At 38.4% G+C, this 27435-nt stretch overlaps 1 protein-coding gene across 5 annotated transcripts; it reads right to left on the reverse strand.

Annotated features, from left to right (window-relative positions):
* Window positions 1–1284: 1284 nt before the first annotated feature.
* Window positions 1285–26627, reverse strand: LOC127435596 (bromodomain-containing protein 1-like). 5 transcript variants are annotated; one of them, XM_051689162.1, is made up of 13 exons: window positions 26266–26627; window positions 24089–25462; window positions 19430–19586; window positions 19222–19353; window positions 18797–18925; window positions 18201–18513; window positions 17553–17813; window positions 16084–16557; window positions 15833–15962; window positions 12821–12951; window positions 11787–11896; window positions 11313–11467; window positions 1285–5115 (listed from the first exon to the last, which is right to left on the reverse strand). In XM_051689162.1, the coding sequence occupies exons 2-13, from the start codon at window positions 25441–25443 to the stop codon at window positions 4944–4946; spliced, it is 3519 nt and encodes a 1172-aa protein (XP_051545122.1). In that variant the 5' UTR covers window positions 25444–25462; window positions 26266–26627; the 3' UTR covers window positions 1285–4943. The 5 variants fall into 5 exon arrangements, with proteins under 5 accessions (XP_051545122.1, XP_051545125.1, XP_051545123.1 ...); XM_051689163.1 differs by lacking the exon at window positions 1285–5115 and adding an exon at window positions 5214–8854; XM_051689165.1 differs by lacking the exon at window positions 11787–11896 and having other exon boundaries at window positions 4974–5115.
* Between the last annotated feature and the right edge of the window lie 808 nt (window positions 26628–27435).

Genomic DNA, 27435 nt, shown 5'->3' on the forward strand with positions numbered 1-27435 from the left:
TCTCCAATCTGGGGTCACCACCCAGGCCTCCTGACCCTGTTTCAGCTCTGTGATCATCATCCAGGCCTTCTGATCCAGTCCCTACCCTGAGATGGCCTCCTGGGTCTCCTGGCCATCTGCCTGATCTGCTCTGGTCCCCTTGGTCTCATGGCCGTCCACCTGATCCGCTCTGGTCTTCTGGGTCTCCTGGTCATCTGCCTGATCTGTTCTGGTCTTCTGGATCTCCTGGCCGTCTGCCTGATCTGCTCTGGTCCCCTTGGTCTCATGGCCATCCGCCTGATCCGCTCTGGTCTTCTGGGTCTCCTGGTCATCCATCTGATCTGCTCTAGTCTCCTGGGACTCCTGGCTATCCACCTGACCTGCTCTGGTATCCCTGGTCTCATGGCCATCCGCCTGGTCTGCTCTGGCTCCCTTGGTCTCCTGGCTGTCCGCCTGATCTGCTCTGGTTTCCCTGGTCTCATGGCCGTCTGCCTGGTCTGCTCTAGCTCCCTTGGTCTCCTGGCCATCCACCTGACCTGCTCTGGTATCCTTGGTCGTACCTGTCAATGATTACCTGTTCACCTATTTCCAATTCACTCAGCTATTTAAGTCTCACTCTCACTCGCTGTCATTCTGAAGTTTTGTTTCACAAGAACTCTGTCATGAATCCCGTCTTTGTTGTTCCTCCCACTCACCACCAGAGGGCTCCATCACCTGGAGATTGACTTTAACTCTCTGGACTCCATTTCCCATAATCCCTGTACCTGTCAATGATTACCTGTTCACCTGTTTCCAATTCACTCAGCTATTTAAGTCTCACTCTTACTCGCTATCATTGTGAAGTCTTGTTTTGCCCTGGCTGACATTTCTAAGCATTCTTTGAGTTCTTGAATTATCTGTGTATGATCCTGAACTGTTTACCCTGTTTTGACCTGTTGCTGCCTGCCTACTACTACTGCCTTGTTTACCTGGAAATAACCTGTGATTGTCTGCTGCCTGCCCTGACCTCTTGCCTGTTTATTTTCTACCACTCTGGATTGCCTTTGTTATTACTGTTGCTGGTGATTGACCTTGCCTGTCTGTATTACGATGTTAATCATTATTAAAGCTGCACATGGATCTCAACTCTGATGACTCATCATTACAAAAAGTAATATAAACACAACACATTTTTTATGATCAGATATTTTTATTTTAAAATACAACAATGAATTATTGAACAGATAAAAATTTTTGAACAATTAAATTGTATGTATTTTCTTATTAATTAGTTTTGCGTCATGGTTATGTAATGACGCCATCGCGCAATGACATCACAACGTCATTTAGTAACTTTTAGCAACAAATCGATCTGCATTTAGCAACTTCCCCTGAAAATTAGTTGGCAACACTGGATGAATCACAGCAGATCCGTTTCAGAAGGCCCAACTGTCAGTTGAAATGTAAATAGCTGTTGTTCGTGCTTTAGGACAGTGATGTGTACAGTATATGTCATACAGTGGTAGTCAACACAACGTAAGCTTGACCTAAATAATTGACTCTGAACAATTGTAAAACAGCAACGTTGTGACAGTGTGGTCACAACCTTCACCACACAACGTAAAATTGGTATCCTTTTGGCCACGTTGTCACAATGCTGGTAGATGGCTGGCAACTTTGAGACAACATTCTGTGTTTGCTGGGTTAGCATGAAGCACCAGTAATGAGTGGAGAATTATAACCTCACTAATAAAGAAATACTTCGTTGAAATTAAATTGTAGCTGGAAAAACTAGCACAACCTCTACACTTTTAAACATACTCAAACTCTTACATATACAAAACGATTTGTTTCATCATTGCCTATATATTATATTTAGGAGCTACTCAGCCAATTGGAAGCCATTCAATTACCAAAACCTTAAAGATTCATCAAATTAGTAATAATGGACTTTCCTGAGAAAAAAGCAAAAAGCTATTATTTTCATTCAAAAGCCCCAGAGGTATTTCAAGTAACAATGTGGTGTCGTATGGAGATATGCTAATGGAGAGATCTATGAACAATCAAATAGAAGGAAACTTCAGCGGGGAGCTGTTGTGCCTGCTGCTAGATTGGATGCTTGGAAAAGTCCTGCAACTTCAATCTCTTTAAATCCCAAAGCCTGATTCCTCCATATTCTGAATTATAATAGCTGAATTAAACTAACCCAAAATTCTATCTACTGTGAAGAATCTTATGTTTAGTCCATCCAAACCTCTCGATCAAGTAGGCCTACTTATCAAACTTGAAGGATACTGAATAATGACGTCAAATTGTTAATAAAGGGTGTTGATTTGGCAGCTCAAAATTGATGATAATCCTGGGTAAGATACTATGTGGGAAAAATGAGACACGCATCATACTCAGAAACTTGAAATGGGTTTTCACGGTTTTAATCACAACAAAGAATAATTAAATTCTGCATGAGAGAGCTATAGGCTATTAATGTGTCATTTTGTAGCATTTTGGATGGTCAAGTTTTTTTTAATTGTTTTTTTTTTAATGAGAACAGAAATGAAGTACACGTCAAAGATGAAGACGTGAATTACAAGACAAATTAGCTTTGTAGGGATTATAATTAAAAACATTACATATTGTGTTTTGCAGATTAAGTAGGTGTTATGGGCTGTATTTAATTTGAATAATGAATTCAAATCAATGCTTTAAGGTTGTCAAAAAGCTGTCCTTGAAATCTGAGGAAGGCCTTGAGAGTTTGATAAATTTTCATTTGTCGTTTGAATGCTACTCTACCTCCAAATTTCACTTCTAATGACCTCATGTCATTTTTATACTTTTTTCTGTATTGTTCCAGGAAAACATACAATGTCCTGAGCACATTAGGACCCCATAGTCTCAGCCTCTATTAACAAAATTCCTCGATTCCTAATTCAAGCAGACAGAGACAGCCACTGTAATTATGTCAGAAATCTTCCCAATCTGACTAATTAAATTTCTCATCAGAGTCTGATGATGCTCATTACACTTCCTTTCCAAGAAACAGCAATACATAAGAGGCCCAAGCTTGATGAAAATGCATTAGATGCAGATGATGGTGTACAATGCAATGCAAAATATTAATATTATATAGGAAAAAATATATATATTAGAATTTCACTGTAAAATACAATCCATAAGATTAATCCATAAGACTCCAGTGGTTAAATCCATATCTAAATGCAAAATCCAAATATTCTTCGTTTGTGTTCAGCAGAAGAAAGTCATACACGTCTAGGCTGGAATGAGAGTGCGTAAATGATAAGAACTATCCCTTTATTTATAATACTAATTATTTCATTTAACGTGACAATGCATTTAAAATTATGATTGTAATGTCATTATTTGCTACAGTTGCTAGAAAAGCCACTTTTGATCCAATTTAAGTCATCATGTGTCCTTCCATTGTACCATCTGCATTATAAAAATGGGTATCAGCACATTTAAAGCCCATTAAATAAAAATTGAAGTTTTGTAGCTTTTAGCCCATGTCAGTCACATTAGAAGCTATATTTATGCTTTTCTCCATTGACTAAGTTAGCTTAACCCATTTACTCAATAATGAATACATACAGTTCATATACAATTTTAAGTAAACAAAATGCCATCTCTTAATACCTGAAATATTCTCACGGCAATCAGTGTATATCACTAACTGGCCCACACTTTTTTATCATTAAAGAAATGGTAAGCATGGTTTTGTAGCATAGCATGTTTTAATATGCAACGTGAATAAGAAGAGTTATTCCCCTAAATAATTTTTGAGCTCTCTGTCAGATTTAATAAGATTATGACAAACCCCACTGAAAATGTAATTGATCAAGCGTTTTGATACATCACACAGACAGTTTAATTTGAAACTAGGTTTGTTATCAGCGTATGGATCAAATAAATGTTGGATCATGAATGTGCTCATTGTCTTTGTCAAAGGATGAATGGTGTAAAAATAAGATACTGTACATCTGACTGAGCGGTAATCAATAATATTGTCAAACTTATCTTGTTCTTCTCTAAATCAAGCTTCTGGAATCAATACTAACCTTGGTGAATGTCATGGAAACAAATATCAATGTAAATCTGTTCCACGATAAACAACATGCAACCAGCCTTGTTAATAGGACTCATTTGAACTCATGGATATTGATATTTTATGGAAGTGTCTGGAGGCAAACAAGGATATTGTTCTGCTGTTGTTTTTGTCCCATGATACGTCTACTAATATCATTACGCTGATACACATTGTAACTAAGTAGTAACATTGCACAGATATCACATATTATAGCCTGAAATTATTAAAAACCTGACCAAACGTAAGGAAAGAGAAACATTTCTATAATGGCAGAATGTATTTTAAAATGATTTTGTAGCCAAATTAAATAAGTGTATGTCATTTAACCAAGATCAAATCAGCTTCATACAATGTTAAAAGGTTTGAAATCTACAAAACTATCTACACTTTGCTGTTTCAGCTTCGGTAACAACTTAAGGTGATGTAAAATCAAATAAAATATATGACCTTTTCAGCATCTTATTAAAATGAGCTTTGGGGCTGTTTGTCCAGATATATTATGGCAGATTTAAATAAACCTTATGTGAAGCCATTGAAGGCAATTTGAGCACTACATTGCAAAGGTTTGTAAAGCTTTTTGTTTTTTTAAACATGATTAGCAATTTGTGCTTTTAAAGGTTTCTAAAATGTGTTTCAGAAGCTCAGTTTGATGCTACTAAATAAATGACTGATTACACTTTTGTTGATACTTTTAAATATTTATTTAGATTCAGTTCTGCAGAGCCGTTAATCTATAACTTAATGGTTTGAGGAGCACAACATTGTTTGCTCTGCACTTCTGTATATGAACCTGCAGAACAAATACCTTGATCCTTCTCTTTGCAGACTAGAACATGTGGATCTCAATTGAAAGCTTTCCTAAAACAAATGGAAATAAATGTGCTTATAAATTTAGATCCACAGTGTTTGCTTTCGCCTGTGACTTCTTAACTCTGGAGACCCTGGAAGCTCTGAGAAGTGCAGGTCTGCTCTTTACATCTGGGATTCCTTGGTAGGGATTCTGGGACAGTGTGATTGATGACAGATTTGTCATAATTTCTCTTGCTGGTGCATCACTACAAGGAATCAATGAATATTGATATAAGATACACTAATTTATATACAAATATTCTTCATACAATGTGCATTAAAGACTTGATGTTCAATAATCTTCACATATGTCCCATCTGAAAATTCACTTGTAATGAGAAGCCAGCAGTAGCCTCTTCTCAGATCACTCTTAATTTAATTGTATAGGGACACGGGTTGTGGACCAGAGGCACAGCACACACATTCAGCTGCCTCTGTAAGCTGCACAATATCTTAAGGTGTGGCTTGCTTCCATTTTTCTTACACCCTTCAATAGAGATTTTCCATGAAATATAATGGAAATGCAAACCCTTTCCATCATCTGAACAGAACAACAATTTAAGACTGAAAACAGCTGAAAGAGCAGTTATATTTGTTTTGAAATATCAGACAATGGCATGACCAACAAAATGTTCAGCATCAGTTTCAAATACAAGTTAAAGGTGCTGTAAGCGATTTTGGCCGTTCTGGAACTTCCACGAGACTGAGCTATTGATTTGGACATGCCCCCCCTTTCCAAAACTCCGCCCTCCAAAGATAGCGTTGAGACCGTTACCAAACAGTAGAGCAGCGTTCAGTCTTTTCACAGTTGTCAAACACAACAATAGCATAACAGCACCCTCAGCTGACAACTGTTACGAATCTGAATACGAAAATTAAATCTGAATGTTCCGCTTCAAATACTACACTATGAGAACGCGAAAAATTATTGACAGACAGAAAGCAAATCGAAGTCTTCTGATTGGCTGATCATATAATGTGTCCACGGCCCACATTTTGGTTTGTTTGCACAGTCTAGTGCTGTCAGAGACCGGTGAGAGATCTCAAGACACTTTTCAGTGATATCTCTGCATTTGTGGCATAATATTGATAAGCACAAAAAAAACATTCTCCCTCGTTTATAAAAAAAAAAATAAAAGTGAAAATTGCAGTAACAAAGGCACTTACAATGGAAGCGAATTCACAAACATAAACACCGTTTTAAAAGTATAGCAACAATGTTTAAACAATATAGTGTTAACATTTTAGTGTGATAAAATCGCTTACTAACCTTCTGTGTAAAGTTATATCCAATATTACAAATTCATTGCCATGATGATGCAATTCCAGTAAACCCTGTAAGCGATTTTAATAGGCTAGAGTCTAAAATCATGTAGAATGAGATTTTATAACATTAGCCATATAAAACATGTATAATAATTACATCTTGTGGCTTTACCTTTGAAACACTGTATTTGAATGTGAATCGACCCCGACAATTTCCAGTGCCTTACTGTAATAGCGATTATAAACAAACAATATCAATCGATATCAATAACGTCATGCTACAAATGCTGTTGATTACGCTTAACGTGCATTGAACCCGGAACATTCCATAGAATAAAAATAACCATAAAAATAAAACCCTTCATGATCCTGATCACTTTGTCAGGCTTTGTTTTGCAATAAACAGTTAAATTCTTTACCAGCTTCCTTAATTACTAGTGTTAGGGAAACTTTTTGTCCAAGAGACCTTTAACACTAATTAACAAAAACAAAATTTAGTAAAAAGACCTGGACTCCTTTATTAAAACAATTAAATATTTGGAATATTTAACAATATACTTATATGCATGGTGTCTGTGTAAAATAGAAACAATATGGACTTTGCTTAGTGACTGTTTAGCCTAATTTAATCACAAACACTTAAAAGGCATTTTAGATGGAGCTTCCTCTGATTGCGAAGCAGACAGAGGCATAATTTCTGTTGTGGATTTTTGTTGCTATATTGTTGTGGAAGATGTGCTGTAGCCCACCAGCGGGGATGTGGAAACTGGGATAAACAGACACATTAATAATGGTCAAAAGAAAGGGACAATATGAGGAAGACAGCAGCAGCATAAAGAGAGATTGCACAGCAGTGCTTGTTGGATAGCATGCAAGGCATTTCTGGAACAGGTTGTGCTGATCCAGAATAAAATTACTCTTTAATCTGCTTTACAACCGACAATGCTGACCTTGCTCAAAGATTATATGTTTGGAAGAGATCTTTTACGGTCACATTCGGTCAAATCTTTTGGTAGTGCTGGGTGTCTTACAGGGCCTACCTTAGCATGACCATCAGCTCAAACTCAAAACACTGTGCTCGTTTCAAGAGCTCCATCTAGTGAGTGGCTTCTTACATAACTTAGCAAACTCATTGGTCAGACCCTCGTTTAAGGATACATTTCCCATTAGAAGAAAAACAGCTATGAAACAAAAAAAACAAAAAAAAGAAGAAAAAAAAATGCTGCACCAGCAGTGATTTTTTTTTTTTACGGGTTTATTTTCGGTGTACTTAAAAAATACTGGATCTCGCCAGCACTCACTATCATTGGCTATATTGTGATCCTCCCAGAGAAAAGACACAAGAGTACCAGTCAATATAAGTACAAGACATTCATACAAAAAGTGTTTTAACCCAGAATGCTACCCCGAATCCATACTGGAGAGAGACACAGTTAAACAATCACAACAGATGGTTATGATTAAAACACCCACACACAAAGCAAAAATGGGCAAACACAGCTTCCACCAAAATATGCCTACTATGAATGTAAAGTTTTTGCATACCTTTCTTTGTCCTAATACAACACATTTGTACAGGCACATCTTTATGCAGACTTACAAATACAGTTCCCGAGAGCACAGTAAAACTTGGGGATTTTTTATTATACTATCTGTTTGTCAAACATTCACACAAACTAATGTGAAACCCAGGGGTAACATTCTAGATACATAAAAAAAAAAAAAAAAAAAAAAAAAAAAAGGGGCAGCAAAATTTTTGGTTTTGCATGAGTGACGCACTTCTGGCTTTCATCGCTACTGTTGTTTTCCTCTTCTCCGATTTAATTTTTACCACTCTAAAGTATTACATGTATATAATTTCATAGCTTTATATAAATATTTACAAACATCACTTAGTTGTGTCCCATAAGAATATTTTTTATATAAAAGAAGTAGATAACATGTTAATGCCAAGGAGAAGAAGCTTGCATTGACAAATTACAATAACTTAACCGTAAAAAAAAAGCGAGGCAAAAACAACAAAAGTTTGATACAGTAAGTGCGACAGCCCCTTCCAAGTCTCTAGTACGGAAAAAATCAAGGCTTTGCACGTGATGTAGCACCAGATGGGTTCGCACCTCAGTGCGCTTGAGAAATTACCTTGGAGTAGAAATCTTCCAGGCGGTCATGTGCGGTACAAACCAAAACAATAGTAATAAATTAGTGTTGGATAATTTAGGATGACTTTTATTTACAGCCAGAGTTAAACACAAGGGGTTTTCATGGATGGTGATGGAAGTGTAAAGGAAAGTTGATGGCAGTGTGTGAGTTCACAGCAGTCTTGCAGCACATTATAGGAGAGGTGAAGGTGCTCTCACATTCGTCTGTTGAGAAGCTTGTCAGCTCCTAACAGAGTTGGGAGGGGGGGTCAGGGGGGGCCTCGGTAAACATGGCCAGTTTGATATGCAAGCATAGCATTGGGTAAACATCGGGGCTTGACGAAACCCTTACAACGACCCCTTGAACAAGGGTTAATCTCCAGCGCCTAAGTCCTGGACAAGGCTCAAGTGGTTCATGGCACTGTTGAAGGCGCTTTGCACAGCTTTACGAATACTTGACGTTCTGCCTTCCAACATTTTACTTTTGTCTAAGGTCTTGTCAATCCCAAATGGTACCATCTTGGATTTAGGAAGCCATTGCCTGAGGGAGATTGAAGAGTAAGGGTTATTTTAAAACAGCAACAGAAGTAGGACCTATTACACCGTATCCTTACCAGGTGCAATGTTGCAATTTTCTATAGTCAAGTAATTTTTCTGTTGATAGAGTGCAACAGTGCCAGCCCACTGTTTTTATCCATCTTGGTTCTGGAAGGAATTTTTCCTTATGTTATGAAGTATATTTCTTTGTGAAACAATAATGGGCATTTCCCAATCTATGGGCATTTCAAACCGGAATGGCTGTTCTTCAACTATCCATTGAAATCAGGGAATCTCAATGTAATAATCAGTGGGTGTTTCTAAACCAGGACGGGTGTTTTTCAACTATCCAATGAAAGTAGGGAATCTCAATGTAGTACGCAAATTGTGTAAAGCGGTTGAAAAAGGCCCATCCCGGTTTAAAAATGCCCACTGATTGTGAAATAACCATTTATTTCTGCAGAGAGAGACAAGTCTCTGTGCTATTGGTGAGTGTTGCAAAGCTTGTTTGGCACGTTTTGTTGTCCACAATTCTATGATTGGTGGATCCTTTCTCTTCATTGGTAGTGTAGTTCTTCACCAGGAATTCCACTATTAAGGGAATACTCCGGGTTCAATACAAGTTAGGCTTAATTGACAGAATTTGTGGCATAATGTTGTTTACCACATGAAATTATTCTGACTCATCCCTTCTTTTAAAAAATTTTTTTTTTTTAAAAAAAGCAAAAATCGAGGTTACAGTAGCCACTTTTCTATTATCGGGCCAGTGCAAGCCAGGGCTATCAACTGGCCAGCTTGTGCCAATATCCTCGGACTTCGAGTTGCGAGACCAAAATAAACCTGCGTTCCCTCCGTTGGGCCAATAGCCCTGCAGCATTGCCCTAAAAACTGCCCTTAATACATGCGCCCTGGTGCCAACGTCACACACCCGCCCATTTCACAAGCAAGAGGGAAGCTCAAGCTGAGGTTTCATGTTATCTATAATATCGAATTTATATCATTTGTAAACATCAGCTAGCTAGCAAGATAAGTTAGCATTGACAACTCACTGACTGTAACTGCCACGGTGTCCCGAGTGGTCTATCCATTAATAAGTCAATGATCTCAAACCATGGAAAGTTCTTTGTTTTTACGGATTTGTACTGTGTCCCAAAATGTTTTTTATTAAAACCTGTACAGTTCTGCGCTGTACCGAACAAAGCTTGACAGTGACCCCGCCTCAATCCCTAGTTGGTCTTGTTTGGCCCGAGGGCCAAAGGCAATTAGCTCCAAATAAGCCCGAGGCGGCATGATGAAGTCCCAGAAGTGACAGTGGGAACACAACTGGCCCTGGCACGCACTAGCATGCCCTCATTTGGTCTGATAGTGGAAAAAGTGCTTGTGAGGAACTTACAATGGAAGTGAATGGGGCCAATTTTTGGAGGGTTTAAAAAGGCAGAAATGTGAAGCTGTTCATTTTATAAAAAGCACTTACATTAGTTCTTCTGTTAAACCTCATATATTATTTGAGCTGTTTAAATTGTCATTTTTAGTGGTCGTTTAGGATCTACGGCGCTAGGTTGTCATGGCAACGACGTTAATTGGATATAACTTTACAAAGAAAAGGTTAGTAAGTTATTTTAATCACACTAAAATCATGTTTTGTGGTAATCAACATTGTCACAAATGCTGTTGATTGAACTTAACTTGTGATAAGTCTGTCTTTACAGGTTTATTAGTCATCATTAAAAATCACTGTCTATGGAAAAAATGAATGGGATTTCCAGAACCAGAATGTTGCGCTCTATAGTCAAAACAAAAATGCTGCATGGAACAACAAAATCACTACCAATAGGAACATATTTGATTAGACTTACTATACAGACTAATGAGAATTTGCAGTATAGGTGGGTAACCCAGTGAGATGGAACAGAACTTGAAACTAAAAGACAGACAAAATGTCTTATCGCAGTTGGTTAGCACAAAACCTCAGATTACCATTGAAGAGATAGCATTTTATTTTTTATTTTTTTGCTTTATCATGTCAAGCCTGTTTAGGACATGGTGTATCTGATTTTTATCTCTTTCTGTTCTAAGACACATCCTGATTCTTATGCAGAAGATTTCCAGGGTATTGCTACAACTAAAATACTAATGTCTACTGAAAATAATAGTAATAGTTAATAGGAATATTTGCCCCAAAAATAACAATTCTGTCATCATTTAATCACCCCTCATTTTCCAAACCTGTATGACTTTCTTCCATGAAACACAAAAAGTAGTTAGGCAGAAAGACAGCCTCAGTCAATATTCACTTTCATTGTATGGAAGTAACGCAGTGCGTCTCACATATGGGTTTGGAACAACATGAGTGATGACAGAGTGAACATGATGACAGAATTACAAACTTTTCCTTTAATTGATCGTTAACATTTCATTCTCATTGTATGAATTTTTGAATACTTCTAAGTGTGACTTCTCACCAGTTGCGTTTGCTGTCGAAGAAGCGGACGAGGAAGAGTTTCTCCTTGGACCTGAACTGCATCAGCTCTCCGACCCTGAGCACGTCCCGTGGAGGGGTGGGAATGAACTCTCCGTTGAGTTGGCAACCCGGTCGAGGCATCTGAGGATCTATGATCTACAGGTGGGCAGAGAGGCCATCAACAACACAACGCTAATCTTCTAACACACAACCCGAAAGGCCTGACCTGGTGGTGGTAACTCAGTGTCTGCCTGTTACTACTAATGCATAAACCATTGGAAATGGTTGCCACAAGACACGGGGAACACACACACAGACTCGCTTACAAATGTACACACATACACATCCTGGTTGTATCACCTGGCAAGTAATGTTATGGTTTAGTGTTAGCCACTGAAAAGAATGATGCATGAAATAATGAAGAGGAAAAGGAGGAGAACCAGTCCGTGAAGGGCATGCACACATGCACACTCACCAAGGCAGGATAGGAAGGATATCCACTAAGTTTGGCCCAAACTAGTTTAAGGGGCTCCAGATTTAGTGGTGTAGTATTAGCAGGCATCCAAATATTGCTGCTCTCAATCTCTATGAAAGTAGGAATAATGGAAAGTTACGAGGGGTTCACCGTAAAAAAAATAAAAATAAATTGGCGCAGAACACCTCAAGAGCCACGGCAGTATTTGGCCAATCAGCAGTCGGCAGCAAAAGATCATTTCTTTAACGGAAGCATGGCGAGCCATTTATCTGACACCATTACGCCTCTTATGATATTTGCAAAAATCAATTTTTGGAAACCAATTTCCAAAAAAAAAAAAATTGTTTTTTTTTTTCAAAAACAAACTGTGCATAGTTATCAAACAGGCTAACATAGATTATATTGTGGATCACATGTGGTTTGAAAATGCCAACCATATCATGTGACTAATGAGCCCACTCAGACTCTGACATGCTTGCGAGTCAGAATGCAGAAGTAAGCTTACTATTTCTGGGAAAGCACGTGGCACGCCAAAAGATTTCACTCAGCAGTGATAGGCAATAAAGGAGAAAGCTTTAAGGAATTTGAAATTTGAAATTTAGGATGCAATTACATTTAAAGGAATTGTTCACTCAAAAATTCTGTCATCATTTACTTACCCTTATGGATGTAAATGATGGTTTTCATTTTTGGGTAAACTATTCCTTTAAATAGTCACGTTAGCAAGCGAACATTAGCAGCAACTACTCAAGAGTGACGTGATGACTATTAAAACATGAGGGTTTCACACATGCAGACAGTAAAGCAGTAAGCAGAGGTATTTTATTGTGTTAGACAAAGCCATGAAGAGCAGGTCAGTGCCAAAGCAGGCAAAAGAAAGGACAGCAAGCTTCAACAAGCTGACGGGACACCAAAGCAGCTGCCGGAATGGGTCTTCTATGTAACGCAGCCGACCCATTGCACTGAACTGAAGGATGGGGCTGGTGTAAAAACCCACATACCCAAATCTCGCCCGCTAAAAGCTGGACGCTCACCTGCTGCCATCTTACCGGCTTTGGAAATGTTCCCCGTTTCCACACAATTGACCAGCTCTTTTTTATCATCTGTCGTATTTCGTCTTGCCATCGCCAGCTTCCCTTTTCCGCTCCTTACATGACTGACATCACTGAAAAAGATAAGGAAAAAAAGTGGTTGAAAATTAATCAACAAATTAAACCTCAAACACTGAATATCACATATTGTGAAATGAGACAAAATACTGCATTTTTGATCAATTGCAATATTTATAAAGTTTTGTAAAAAGTGTCAATTACAGAAATCTCTTCAGATATACTCCAGTCATCTCTAAATTCTATTTTTACGTTTGTTTGTTTTGTTTTTTTTGCAACATTGAGCATTGTAACCAGTCAGAGACATGACTGCATGAATGGAATCGGCAATCAAGAGATCAGTCCAGACAGAATCAGACTTTTTGGCATTTTCCTTGTTGATTTTGTTAAAAAAAAAAAAAAATTACATTTTGCAGAATGGCTTTAAACATGGTAAAATTGATTAATTTTAAAATTAAATGAGTAATAAGAAAATAAGAAGTATGTTCTTAATGGCTGCTGATGGAATTATCAAATTAGCTAAACTATTTAATATACAAAAAAAAAAAAAAAGGCAGGGAATGGCAATCTGCAGACTTTTCTCTGGAATTCTACACACAGATTCCATATCTATTAGTAAAAGACCTAAAGAATGAATTTAGTGCAGTCTGATATATGTTTTATGCCTAACAAGAACACAGTTCTCAGCTTGTTTTAGATGTTTAGCCTAAATAAAGAATATGGCAGTTGCCCATAAACAAAATGTTTAAAGTAAATTCTATTAATAGGAATAACAAATTATATTAAATTACAATATCATGGGTGATAATCGACAAATATGATAATCCTGGAGACCTAATGTGACAAGGAGTTAAAAGATTCACAACCGTTTTTATGGCAATAAGTGATATTTAATTTGAATAAAAAAAACAATAAAACAAACTCTTAAAGGGGACCTATTATGCAAAATTCACTTTACATGGTGTTTGAACATAAATGTGAGTCGGCAGTGTATGTACACAACCACCCTACAATGTTAAAAGTCCACCCACTCCTCTTTCTTATATTTCTATTAATCAAAAACAGTGTCTCACAATGACTGGTTTTCGTATCTGCTCTAAAATGACATCACTTTAGAGCAGGCCACGCCCACGACTGGTGACGGACTCCACCCTATTATAGATCCTCCCCTGAGTGATCGACACACAGTCTGCCATTTTTTTCCGCACTGGAGCAGCTACAGTGAGAAGAATAATGTCTCAACTTCATTAAGCATCATAAGTGTTCTGTTGTTGCCTGTAAAAAAGAGTCTTCATGTTCTCCCAGCATCAGAGCCACTGAAGACGCAGTGGACAAGCCCCAAAACATACCAAAATTTGTGTATGCTTGTGCAAATCATTTTACACCGGACTGCTTTGTGAATGAGGATCAATATAAAGCAGGATTTTCAAAAAATTTGACTCAAGCATGGATCAGTACCAACTGTTCGTGTTCCAGCTTTATATCCTGAAGATGCAAGTATCTCACTTTCTATTTTGTGAATGTTTGCAAATTGCAAATCGCCTTTCTGAATGTGCTTGTTAGCTGATTCCACGGCTAATGCAGCTAAAGTTACCATTGTCTCTGATTGTATTCACAGAGACCAGAGCTATGTCGTTATAGCTTGTTTGCACATGACGTCACGTCATTGCGTTGCTGTGGCGTGAAATGCAGTTGGAGGGCAGGAAGTGATTTTCTACATAAGAAGCACTATCACAAACTGCCTCTATCAAAATGCCTATGTTTTGCATTGTTTACGGTTGCTCATACATATATGGCTGAACTCTGGTATTTACGGTGTCAGTCATATTGGTTCTAATTTGTTGTTGCTATAGTATCCGAAGCACAAGCTGTTAAGGCACAGCCCTCTTCCGGAAAGGGGGCGGGGAGCAGCAACTCATTTGCATTTAAAGAGACACGAAAACAGCGTGTTTTTGATTCCACCCAAAAAGAGGCATTTACAACATGGTATAATAAATGATCCGTGGGGTTTCTTGAGCTAAAACTTCAGACACATTCTGGGGACACCTTAGACTTATATTACATCTTGTAAAAAGGGGCATAATAGGTCTCCTTTAAAGCATTAAAATTAGTGCTGTCGGTTTATAACTTTTTTCTTTCCATCGTTAATCGCGATTAATCACAGATTTTGAAAGTGCTGAAATTTGACACCATACACTTTGCCTTTTAAAAAAGCATTTACTTTTCTAAGCAAAACAAAATGTTACAATTTTATTAAAATTTTTATAAAAAAAGCCTTCCACAGTATAAAATAGAAATGCACTAAATAGCACCAATTCAAGTAACATTAAAAGTTTCCCAAAGTCTAAGTGGGAGGTTGACTCATTAAAATAATTTGACCCCACATAGTTTGCGTATTCATTGCAATGTGCATTAAATCTCTTACACCCTCTGCATGAAAAGTGCTGCAGATGGTGTCTGTGTACACTTAATGCTTCTGTCATTTTTGTCGTAGGTCCCATTTGGATTAGTTTTGTAAGAGATCTTTTCTCCATCACTTGATCATTGGCACGGAATCATTGTTGTGAGTTTCTGGTGTGTACATCGGTGTATGTCCCTGCCAGACACATTGCAAAGGTTCCACCCTATTCCAAACAGTGTTTAGAATTCACACAGCGCTGAATAAAATATCAGGATCTAATGTGAAAATTGGTAAATGCATTAAACGCAATTAAGAATTATTAATGCGTTTAACATTTTTAATTAATTGCATGCGTTACTGCATTAATTTTGTCATCTCTAATTAAAATACATCACCAAAATAGTATTGTTTGTTATGCAGGATTTGAACCAGCCTGTGTGTGCCTATTTCTCCCCACAGGCCCCCACTGTAAACACAATTTTGTAGGGAATGCTGAATTATTCTATAATAATACTATTTCATGTGCATATTCCAACCTTGTGTTTTCCTGGGCACTTCCACTTCCGCTGGAGGAGATGCTGGACTCTGAAGCACAGCGACGACGAGGCTCTGACGGTCGACCCACAGTTAGCCCTTTCTTCGGCTCCAAAAAGCCATTAGACAAGCCTGCAAGCACAATATACAGTAGGGTCAGACATACACGAGCAAGGGTACCACGTTTCTCAAAATCAAATCAATTTCTGCATCACTAAGTCAACCGCAATGGTTGGTTCGTGCATGTGTTTACCAGTATCCAAGCGTTTGATTGGACACTCATCCTCCTCTTCATCTTGACTGTCTCCGCTCACACTACGCGTCCTCTTCCTGTGCTGGAGTAAAGTTTCGAGGCGAGGTATGACTACTGACAGAAAGGTCTTAGAGCCCAGCTGAGGGCAGTCTACTGGGGATTCACTCATGTTTGACCCTTTCTGTGGACTCTTTGACTTCCGGAACAGCACAGCCGTCCGTCGGTTGACCGCATTTGCTGGTTCGGTAACAGTAGAGGTAGCAAACATGTTATTTTCAGAGGGCAGAACGTTAGGGGAGAATCCATTTAGAAGTGAGGTAGAAAGCGTCTCCCCGTCGAATGTGACCTTTTTCGGCCACTTTTCAGGGCTGGAGTCAACAGGTTTAAGAGTCGGAGGTTCAGAGGGACTTTCTGAGTTTGTCAGAAGTTGTACAGAGTCTGAAGGCTCCAGTTTTGGGGGTAATGACTTGTCACCTGTAAAAAACAGTTTAACTGGTTATTACAAATCCATTGTGAAGGTTTTCAATGTTTACTTTTTCAAATTTTACTTTAAAATTAGTATGTTTAATAAGTGAAAAAAATAACCTTACAAATTGTCCATACTGTTGAAGTCAGAAGTTTACATACAACTTAGCCAAATACATTTAAACTCAGTTTTTCACAATTCCTGACATTTAATCGTAGAAAACATTCCCTGTCTTAAGTCAGTTAGGATCACTACTTTATTTGAAGAATCTGAAATGTCAGAATAATAGTAGAGAGAATTATTTCAGCTTTTATTTCTTTCATCACATTCCTGGTGGGTCAGTTTACATACACTTTGTTAGTATTTGAAAGCATTGCCTTTAAATTGTTTAACTTGGGTCAAACATTTTGGGGAGCCTTCCACAATCTTCTCACAATAAGTTGCTGGAATTTTGGCCCATTCCTCCAGACAGAACTGGTGTAACTGAGTCAGGTTTGTAGGCCTCTTTGCTCGGACACACTTTTTCAGTTCTGCCCACAAATTTTCTTTCGGATTGAGGTCAGGGCTTTGAGATGGAAAAATTACTCATGTCATGCACAAAGTAGATGTCGTTAACGACTTTCCAAAACTATAGTTTACTAATATTAAATCTGTGGAATGGTTAAAAAAAGATTTGCTTTAATGACTTCAACCTAAATGCATGTAAACTTCCGACTTCAACTGTATACAGCATAAAGCATTTATAAAGTAAGGTAACACAAGCGCACTGCATACAATACACATTTCACAAATAAAAGTTGACCTTGAGACCAGAAGGCTAAAGTAATAGCAAAAATGACTTGGAATAGTGAAGTTAGTTCTGAGAAATGTCCTGGCATAATTTGTTTGTAGATGGCACTCGGTTTGATATTTTTAAGTTATATTGTTACAATTATGTGATGAGGTTCAACTGAATTTGAGCTACTATAACAGTAAAATATACATGATTCAACAAGTAGTGTACCTTCTTCCTCTGGGGCCGGTGGTACAGAAAGAGGCATATTCTCCTCTTCCTTTGGACTGTTCTGCTCCAAACAAGGGGGCTCAGTTTTGTGACACATTTCCATCCGTATGTCACCGATGGTCCTTTTGAGTAACTTGAGCCGTTTGCTCCTGGAAGGGCATGACTTCATGGCACTCACTGAATCCTGTGTCTCCAACAGTTTATTCAACTGTTCCTCCTTAGACATGTGTTTTCGATTGGATGGGTTTAACAGTCTATCAACTGTAACAAAATAGAATAAACTCCAAGATAGTTCATCAACAAACCTAAATCTTAAAACAATCAATGGACAGTATAAGAAAAGGAAAGTTCACCCAAATCATTTGAGAAAATTACAGAAATTAGACTTGTTCCAAATCTGTATGCCTTTCTTGCGTGAAACACTAAAGATGTCAGGCAGAACATTAAGGACTCTCATTCAACATTCACTGCATTTTTTTCTCCCAAAAATGCAAGTTACCATTCGTAAATTGTACTGAACATTCTGCCAAATATCTCCTTTTGTATTCCATGAAAGAAAGTAAAACATTTTAAAACAACATTACAATGAGCAAATGACAATTTTTATTTCATTGGGTGAATTACTCCTTTAAATGGGTAGGTTCTTACCATCTTCCCAGGACAATGATGGAGGTGGCTCAATCTTAGGAGGCTCAGCGAGGTGCATTCCACTGGCAAAGTCCAAGCCTATCCTCTCAATGTCCCGCCTCGTCTTCCGGAGGATTACTCCACCATGGTCTCGTAGACGTACAGCAGCACGATAGAAGAAGGTGTCCTTGGCATTGTACTTCATGCAGTTGTTAATAATGAGGTTGAAGTCATCCTCAAACTCATCCAGGTTGTTGTATCCATGGGTTTCAATGCGTTTCCTCATGGTAGAGAAGTCCATGGGGTGCTTGATGTGGTCTAGATAGTCAGGAACCTACACAAAGAGAGAAAACAGACCTTGAAACAAGAGTCTCAATTTCAGTATTATGAATTTCAAACATTAAAGCATATGCCTTTATATCAACAGGTTTTTAAAGTCATGAGAAACAAATTCAGTCAAGCATGTCCAAACTTTTGACTGGTAGAGTTTGTATTTATGGAGATTAGACCACAAATACACAATTTCTTTCCAAAGAAAGAAAGAAACAATTTTGAGTTTCATAAGGTCAGAATTAAGAAGAGCTGACTTGACACTCACTAGAATGAGACAGACTTACCTCTTCGATGCTGACAGGCTGGGCAAAGATTCTGGTCTGGTCCCTCTCTTGCAGCTGATCAAGCACCGCTCGCAGCAAGACAGGAAATGGAGTGAGCTGCATATCCAAAACTGACTGTTGCATTTTCATCTGAAGAAATCAGACCAAAATATGTGCATGTACTAAAACATAAACATAAGTAAAACAAGACATAAACATGCACTGAATGAACAAATGTGAGATTACTTGCATGCAAACACAATATTATCATCACTATTATGTGATGTAAAAAAATAGCATGCAATTTAACATTTGAATTACCCAATGAGCTTCAATGCAAAAATAAATCAACACAATTTCCTCTCCTCAGTGGAAGGGGTTTATTAAAACATCCCTGAACCATTATTTGAGTAATTCCTCTTCCATCTGACACCACATGACAGTACCTCCTCCCTCTTTAGCTTCTCTCTCTTGCAAATGAGCTCCAGCAGCAAGCGAGCTCGCTCCAGGTCATGCCGTAAACGATGCCAGTCCTTTAACTGTTCTGTCAGATCTTGATAGTCATCCTCCCTCTGCACCTGTCACACAAATTTCCACTCAAAATTGCTATCAATCACTGGAGTCATCTAATATCTGGTGGATTTAAAGTCTTACCTGCTCTGGTGGTTTTTGAATCTGTATTGCAGTCTGTAGGCGCCTTATTAGTGGGACACCGTTCCTTGACTGCCTCTTGAGCATCCAGTATCTGAGAACACGTTCCACAAATACCTTCTTCTTCTGCAGAGAAACTTGATTGAGGATTGTGTTGAAACTGGAAGAAAGCAGACACACGTCAAATGCAATAGAGAATTCCAGAGCTTCAAAAGCATTAAAAACAAAAGATGCAGAAAAATAACTACCATCTTTAGTAAGAGAATGCATTAAAATTCCTTAGTAAAGCTGAACATAGGTCGCACCTACAATAATCAGTTTTCATTTGAAAACGCATTTATTTTGCTACTTTTACACCTCTCATCCAATCTGGAACAGCATTTTCCTCCACCAAAAATGTAGACTTAAAAATGTTCTCCATTAATGCATCAGTGTAGATGTGGACTTAGTCTTACAAGATTGTAGAACTTCAAAATTTCTAAATAGTATTATATAATGCAAGTGAAACTATTAACCTCTTCAACTCTGCGCTAAAAGGGGAGCAATGCTGTGAAAAAAGTTTACACGTAAAATGTTCAAGTCTCCGAATACATAAGTCAGGCATATGGGGTATCATTTAAAAGTTTAGAATCTGAACATTTCACAGATAATCATCACTTCTGCATTTATGTAACATAAAATAACAAAATTAGGCCTGAAAACATTTGCGTCGCAAATCACTGCCACCTAGAGGTTATGTGGTAGAAATATTCATACGAATATAAGTCTTTCAAATAGCATGTAAATAGAATGAATCAAATGAAATCATTCTCAGGAATGTGACTGTACAGTTTATTTTGTTTCCCTAATACAACTGTTCGAAAGATATTCAAAAGAATCACAAAGTGAAATGATTTCTGTGAGACATCAAATACAAATGTCTCTTATACCCTGATCACTACTTCTGTGAGCCCCAATTAGCTAAAATCGTAATATCTGCTTTTACCTAGGGCTGGGCGATTAATTGAATTTTATTTTCAATTATGATTTTGGCTACAAACAATTATGTAAACAAGATAATCGAGATAAAATGATTATTGTGCCGCATTCCGTTTTGCAATGAAACACCCTAGCATTATATCTTAAAAGCATCCTTTACTAAAGATCAAATAATAAGGTTATGAAAAACTCAGAAACTGGTATTTCTCTGTGTGGTCAGTACCACGTCTACGAGTTGCGTGAAGTGATCGGGGAAGAGATTGAATCTTCTCCCGGCTGATGCACACTCTGGTGCGGGGACGCTCGTCACTGGTGCACGTTTGCTGCAGCTAGATTATAACATGATGGCTTGCGACATTGTAAATCATAATATGTGTATCTTATCATGAAGAAAATCAGCGTTATGCAGCTCTATTAAGAAGAGAAAGTTTGCTTTTTGTGAGTTAAAGATGGATCGAACTGGGCATAAAGGTGGGAGAATGTAGTCTTAGCCCATTACGCAAGTTTTTGGTTAGTCTTTTTTGGCATGTTTTCCAAAATAATATCTAAAACGCCTTTAAAACAATGTACATTTAATTAAGGAGCTATACTGCTGAAGAAAAAAAATTTATCAGGCAATGCTGAATGCAATATTTAATCAGGGCTCAACATTAACGCTTGCCCGGGACAAGTGGATTTTTGAAGGGGCAGGTGAAAGTGAATTTTACTTGCATGACCGGACAAGCAGACTGATCAAAATGTCAATAACGAAAAATAACCAGCTGTATTTGTGACAGCCTAGGCCTGTGTCACTTATTAGAAAGTTCATATTTTTATTCTGCTGTTGAAAGTAATCCAGAGCATGTAATTTTATAATTCAATAGCGATCTAGTAACAGCTGCGCCCTGTTTTATTGACAGGCGGCATATGTGTGTGTGCTGAACATGCGCATGTTTTTCGAAAATGCTCGCACTAATGCGCACCTGAACTGTCAAATACATTTCAAAATGCCTGTCTTGGTGAGGTATTCATGTAAACACAGAAAGTGATGTCTGAAGTGAACGTAAACAGTGGAGAAAAAAGTGGATTTATATTAAAATGTCGGACTTGTAAGTATAAATGTAAGCTAATAGACCTGCTGCTGTCTAGTGTGTCATTATAATAATCAAAGGACCATAACAAGAAAATGAGAAAACACTCACTGCCCTTGACTGGGTAACTTTAGTAGCTTTAAAAAGTATTCATGTATTATAATCATACATTGAAGGCCAGTAGTAGTTTTATGTTGCATTTTATTCTGAATGTTTCCTTGAATAATTGATACTGCTGTTAAATTTTTTTTAAAGCTGTTAAAAAAGCACTGAATTTTCTTAATTTGTATTTTTTGTTCTATTATTTTTATTCTATTTCTATTCATTGCTGTTTTTATTGTTATTTTATTGCTGACTGTTTACTAGTCTTGAATAATTATTTAAGAACTTGAAACCATTCTTCCATAATTAACATAATAGTTTGTTATTATATGTTGTGGCTTTGAAGCTGGTATTGAGAATCATCAAATTTCATTACAGACTACTGAAATTTTGGTACTGTGATAATGTATAGCCTTTATTGTACATGGTAGATCTTGCTGCAATAACATGATGAAAAAGTAGATCTCATTCCATAGAAGTGTGAGCACCCCTGCTGTAAATGATGGTGATGGAGGCTTTCCTTTATTTGACTACCATATGTAATATAAAATAATTATCATATGACAATAGCCTCCTCCCCTTCTCAGTGCAGTTTACATTTCAAGTTCAAGGAAATCCACTGTTAAAAGACAAGTAAAAAAAAAAAAAAAAAAAAAAAAAATTCAATAAATGCATGATGTTTCCAAGTCAATGAGTAATCGTGTTAAATAATCGTGATCTCAACATTGACCAAAATAATCGTGATTATAATTTTTGCCATAATCTAGCAGCCCTACTTTTACCTTAGGCAGTTTTCTAAAAACATTGCCATTTTTTTACTTGTCTGTGAGCTTGCTTGTGTTAATAATCCAATGTTATATGATCTTAGATGTCCAGAACAAATTATGCAGACCAGCAGAAAAGCACGCTAAACAAATCATCAGAAATATATGCTATCGACTATTGATGATAAAATTCATCAAAGGGGAGCACCTCAGCTTTCCAATGACTTCTAATCCACTCAGAAGCTGAGATATTTGCTGAAACAACCAGAATTACATGCTTAATTTAGGAGAAAAAAAAATCTATTCATCATAAGATTATAAACCTGTACAATATATTTATGAATAATTGGAGTATTTATTTTTTAGTAAAAAAACACAGTATGTGTAAAAGTTAGGCTTTTAAGTTAAAGTGTGAAAAATTGCAGGCGACAGCCCAAAAATGAGTTGAAGAGGCTAATGTAGAAAATAATTAGTGCCCGACCAATATATCAGTTGGCCGATATTATCAGCCGATATTAGCCTTTCACCAATACATCGTATCGGCATATATGTTTACCAATATGCTGCGATATAAAAACTTTTTTTTAGAACATATACTGCAGAAAACAATGCTATAGAATTGGTGTCATAGCGTAGTTTGTCCAGCAGAGCTGATGGTGGCTCTGCAGACAGGGTGGAGTTGAGCTGTCTCTCTTCACGGTAAGTTGCTAACTAGTTTGTGAAATACATACTGGAAAGTTAATAAACAATGACCCCATCATTTTCCCTTTTCAATATAACAAATATAACGCTAACCCTGTCCCTGACAACGTCACTCATGTCTGTTTGCTGTTAACCAGCTATAGTTTGTCAGTGCAATCAGTAATGTAGCAGATTGAAAGGTAAATACCAGAGCATCTTTTTGCAGCTCAGCAGACAACGGTGCGGTGGTGGATTGTGTCTGGTGAGTGTTGATTTCATGCTATGTTATTACCTAGTTGGTGAGACACAATGCTGGAAAGTAAAATAAACAACGTCCGTCTTTTACTCTCCGTGACAACGAGCTTATAGCTAACTAGCTAATCACACAGCTAATTTCACTGTTGTCAGCTGAGTGGAAGCTAATGAGTAAACAAGTATTCACCAAACTGTTCAGGATTCACAGTTTGGTACCCCCTTCAACCGAACAAATCCAGTTGTTGCATATCCAAAAAGTAATATATAGAAGTCTGGTTTTCCACCATTGAAAGTTTCCCCTGAACTTGTATAGCAGAATACGGTGTAACACCACTGCCACTGTTTATCTTGACTCGGCAGTATTAAAATGGTCAGCATTTGACTGATACTAAACTGTACTGATGTTTATTTAGCTATTTATTTTATTTTTATTTATTCTTTATTTTAATGGTCAGCAATTGACATACTAAACATACAGTACTGATGTATATTAAGCTATTTATTGTATTTTTATTTATTTTCTCAGTGTTCATTTCTAGAATTTGTTGACAATGTATAATAATAATGTCAAATATTCTTTGATAAAAATATTTAAGGAAGCGGCCTTCTGAGTACCTTTGCCTTTGTCATATCAGTGCAAAATCGGGTGAAAAATCCACATAGATAAGGTCTGTTTTCATTCCAGCTCAAAAAATTAGCTATATCGGCCACCATATCGGTAATCGGTGAATTTTCCCTCTCAAAAATCGGATATTGGTAGGACTCTAAAAATAATCCTTTGCAAAAGCAAATCCATGCAAGTGGATATTTACCTTTTAGGAGTAATACTAGGCCCAGAAACAGTGGGAGCATCATCAACAGGCTCGGATTCTGGCATTTTATTCTTCTTTTTCTGGCATCCCTTTGCCTTTTCCCTCCTTCCCCTGTGAGCACCCTTCTGACATAAACCGTTCTTGGGTTTGGAGTCCTCGTATACAGCAAGGGGTCTCCTTACGCAACCGTTGGGTGTATGCGAGCAGCAATAGGCGGTTTTCTTTACAGAGAACGTGGTGGCTCCTAATTCATTAACCTCTTTGATGGGCTCCATCTTCATGTAAAGGCCAGCTTTCTGAGCACAGCTCACATGAAAAGCAGTGAAACAGTTGGCCTTGCTGCACTGAATACAAGCACCAACTCCCTTCTTCTTACACAGGTAACAGGTGAGTTTCCAGCGGGCTGGCGGAATGTTCGCCACACCGTCAATGGGCTCGATGAAGACAGTATTGGTAAAGCTGACTTCGGGGACCCAGATGGCGCAAACAACGTGCCCCCAGCGGTCATCGTCTGTTCTCTTAAGGGCTCCGCCCTTATTGGGGCAGAATATACACTCCGTCAGCTGGGTGGGTGAACTCAGGCAATGGCGGCAAAGCCATCGTCCCTCTGGGATGTGGGGGACGCCGTAACACTCCTGATGCACTGCAAGATTGCACATTTCGCAGAACAGAATAGCATTACTGTTCTGGCACTCGCCGTCCATGCAGATGCAGCACACGGCATCCTCGTCTATAAGTGGCTGGGGGTCACCTTGACCCTGGGTCTCAAAGAAAGACTCCTTCTCAAAACGGTCCATGAGGAACTCAAAGACGTTCTGAGAGACCTGGCTGTGACCGTCACTCTTCCTCTTCTCATTGATTAGCTCGAGCCATGCATAGTCTTCCTCGTCCATATCATACTCTACCACCTCATCAAGCTCATCAGGTGTCTTCTCCACATAAGTATAGTATGTAGATGGCCTCCGTGGCACTGCCGGGAGGTTATACTCAACCGTTCGGATCTTTGGCTCCGGTAGCCTGCCCTGAGATGGTGATCCTTGCACAGTCGTCAATGCGGCACTCTTCTTCTGCTGGTTTTTTTGCAGCCGCACCGAGCGCACCAGAACCTGCTGTGGCTTTTCCGTGTTCTCCTTGTTGCTGGTGCACTCGATGATCTCCTGAGCTAAAGGGTCATCACTGTCGATAACATCCAGTTTGTCGTAAATGCTGAGCCTGTGAACACGTCCATCCATCTCTAGCTCGACTATACGCTGGGCCTCGGCGTAAGTCAAGGTCTCACGGTTGCGTGAGGGTTTTATGGGTGAGGGAGGCCTCTGTGGCATGGCTACACGATTATGCCTAGCCTTCTTCCTCATTCTGAATGCCCCAGAGGAACTAAAGTTTGACACAAGAAAAACAAACATCAACTTTTAACTGACCTAAAACCACAATTTAATCAACAAGTGTTTTTTAATATGCAATTATGAAAAGGTAACAGTAACAGATTAATTTCACGCCCATGCTGTGAAACCAACCCAATAACAACATTTCCACTACACTGTACCACTGTAAGTAACTGTAAGCAAACATCCCAGCTTGTGTCCATGGCAACCTAAACCTAAGTTTGAAACGTTTGGAACAAAAAATTTGCACGTGTACGTTGGTGTTATTGTGTAGCTGTCTCGCCATTTGGCATTGTTAATTATTTAGTTATAAACAATACAAACCTAACATTGATAATATTACAATAATATTTATGGTGCCTGCCAATCTGAGTGCTTCTTAATGCACTATTGACTATAATATACTATTTCTATTAAAATCTTTGGATGACTTCTTGAGCTTCTCACATTGACACATTAACCCATATAACCAAAGACACTGATGTGTAACACATCACAACCATGGCTTTATGTCCAGGCTTTTGTTTGTTTGAGGGGGGCAGGGCAGAACAAGGCCAAACACACAGCTCTGGAGGAAACACACAACTGAGCAACAAGGACAGACACGGGATCCTAGGCCTTCTGGCTGCTGTGCTAGTGAGCTAATGCTGTTTAGAGGGGTCCACCGACATTCCTGCAAACATGGCGTCAAACAAAACAGGCGTTGTAAAAACATAAATGCACACGTCTATTGTGGCTGTAGATTTGTGTTAAAATCCCACAGGCTCATTCACAGTTAATAGGGTGTGTTCTTACCTTCGCCGTCGACGTTAAATGTAGCTTTAAAGGCAGTAAGGCCGAGCGCAAAGCAACAGCGGTGTGGCCTACTGAACAGCAGTATGTTTAATCCGTACACGAGCCTCGTTATGGGCGCTTCCGTCCACGAGCCGCTTATCCGCGGCAATCGAAAGGTAATATGAAGTATCCGTAACGGCCTCCGGGAATCAAAAATACGCATTTAAAAGCCGGAGTTACTCACTCACGGTAGCAGCAGCTCGACCATGCTAACGCGGCTGTTTATCGGTCCTTATTGCGCTGGCCGTGTGTTGCGCCCTATGCTAGCAGGCTAACTCGCATCTCTTCCCCCAACAACAATGCGGCTGTAGCGCTCCATCGCCTTACGCACTGCGTCATCACGCACTGCACGGTGCGCAGACGTAGGATGGCAGGGGAAGATTCATTAATATTTATGAGAAAGCCCTACCTGGTTGGTTATATTTAGTTTTAGGGGTAGGTAAAGGGTTGGGTTATAGTTCACCAGACCAATCAGATAGCGCTTTTGTAAAGAATATGACTAATTTGTCCAATCAGCTACGGCTTTAATTATTATTATGAATAACTCTTCAACGTCTGCCATCCTACGTTTCGCTGTGTTTTTTCTTTGGCACTCTAGATTAGAAAATGATTATGTCTGTGAACTCCATACGACCAGGATTGAGCAAAACTGTTAATAATGTATTTTTGTTATGCTGCATGTTAGAAAAGAAATACCAGAATAGTACATATAACGCCTTTTGATCCGCCGAGTGTAATCGCATGTGGATGGTGTTAAGTTTTGAAGTAGGTGCCTGTTCTTCATTTCATATCGATACAGCTCTGATCAGTGGAGGGTGAAGGAAAAATTCCTAAATTCAGTTACGAAGTTGTTGCCTGAATGTCATTTTATTTAGTTTACACATTTTTCAACGTATTCCAGTGGCATTAGTTTTCACTGTAATGTTATTTTCCTTATTTTATTCTGTCACTTGACTCATTGCGACGGGTATGTTGCTGACAAATGCTTTTTAGTGACTACATCTGATTCTGAATCAAGAGTTACGTAACAATTAACCATAAAAATCGTATTCAGCTCTTTGACGGTAATGCCTTAGCATCTGACACTAATGTGTCATCACATTTACCCTATTGACTAATGAGGGTCATATC

Source organism: Myxocyprinus asiaticus, chromosome 46 (genome assembly GCF_019703515.2).
Source record: "Myxocyprinus asiaticus isolate MX2 ecotype Aquarium Trade chromosome 46, UBuf_Myxa_2, whole genome shotgun sequence".
In the NCBI taxonomy this organism is placed as follows: Eukaryota; Metazoa; Chordata; class Actinopteri; order Cypriniformes; family Catostomidae; genus Myxocyprinus; species Myxocyprinus asiaticus.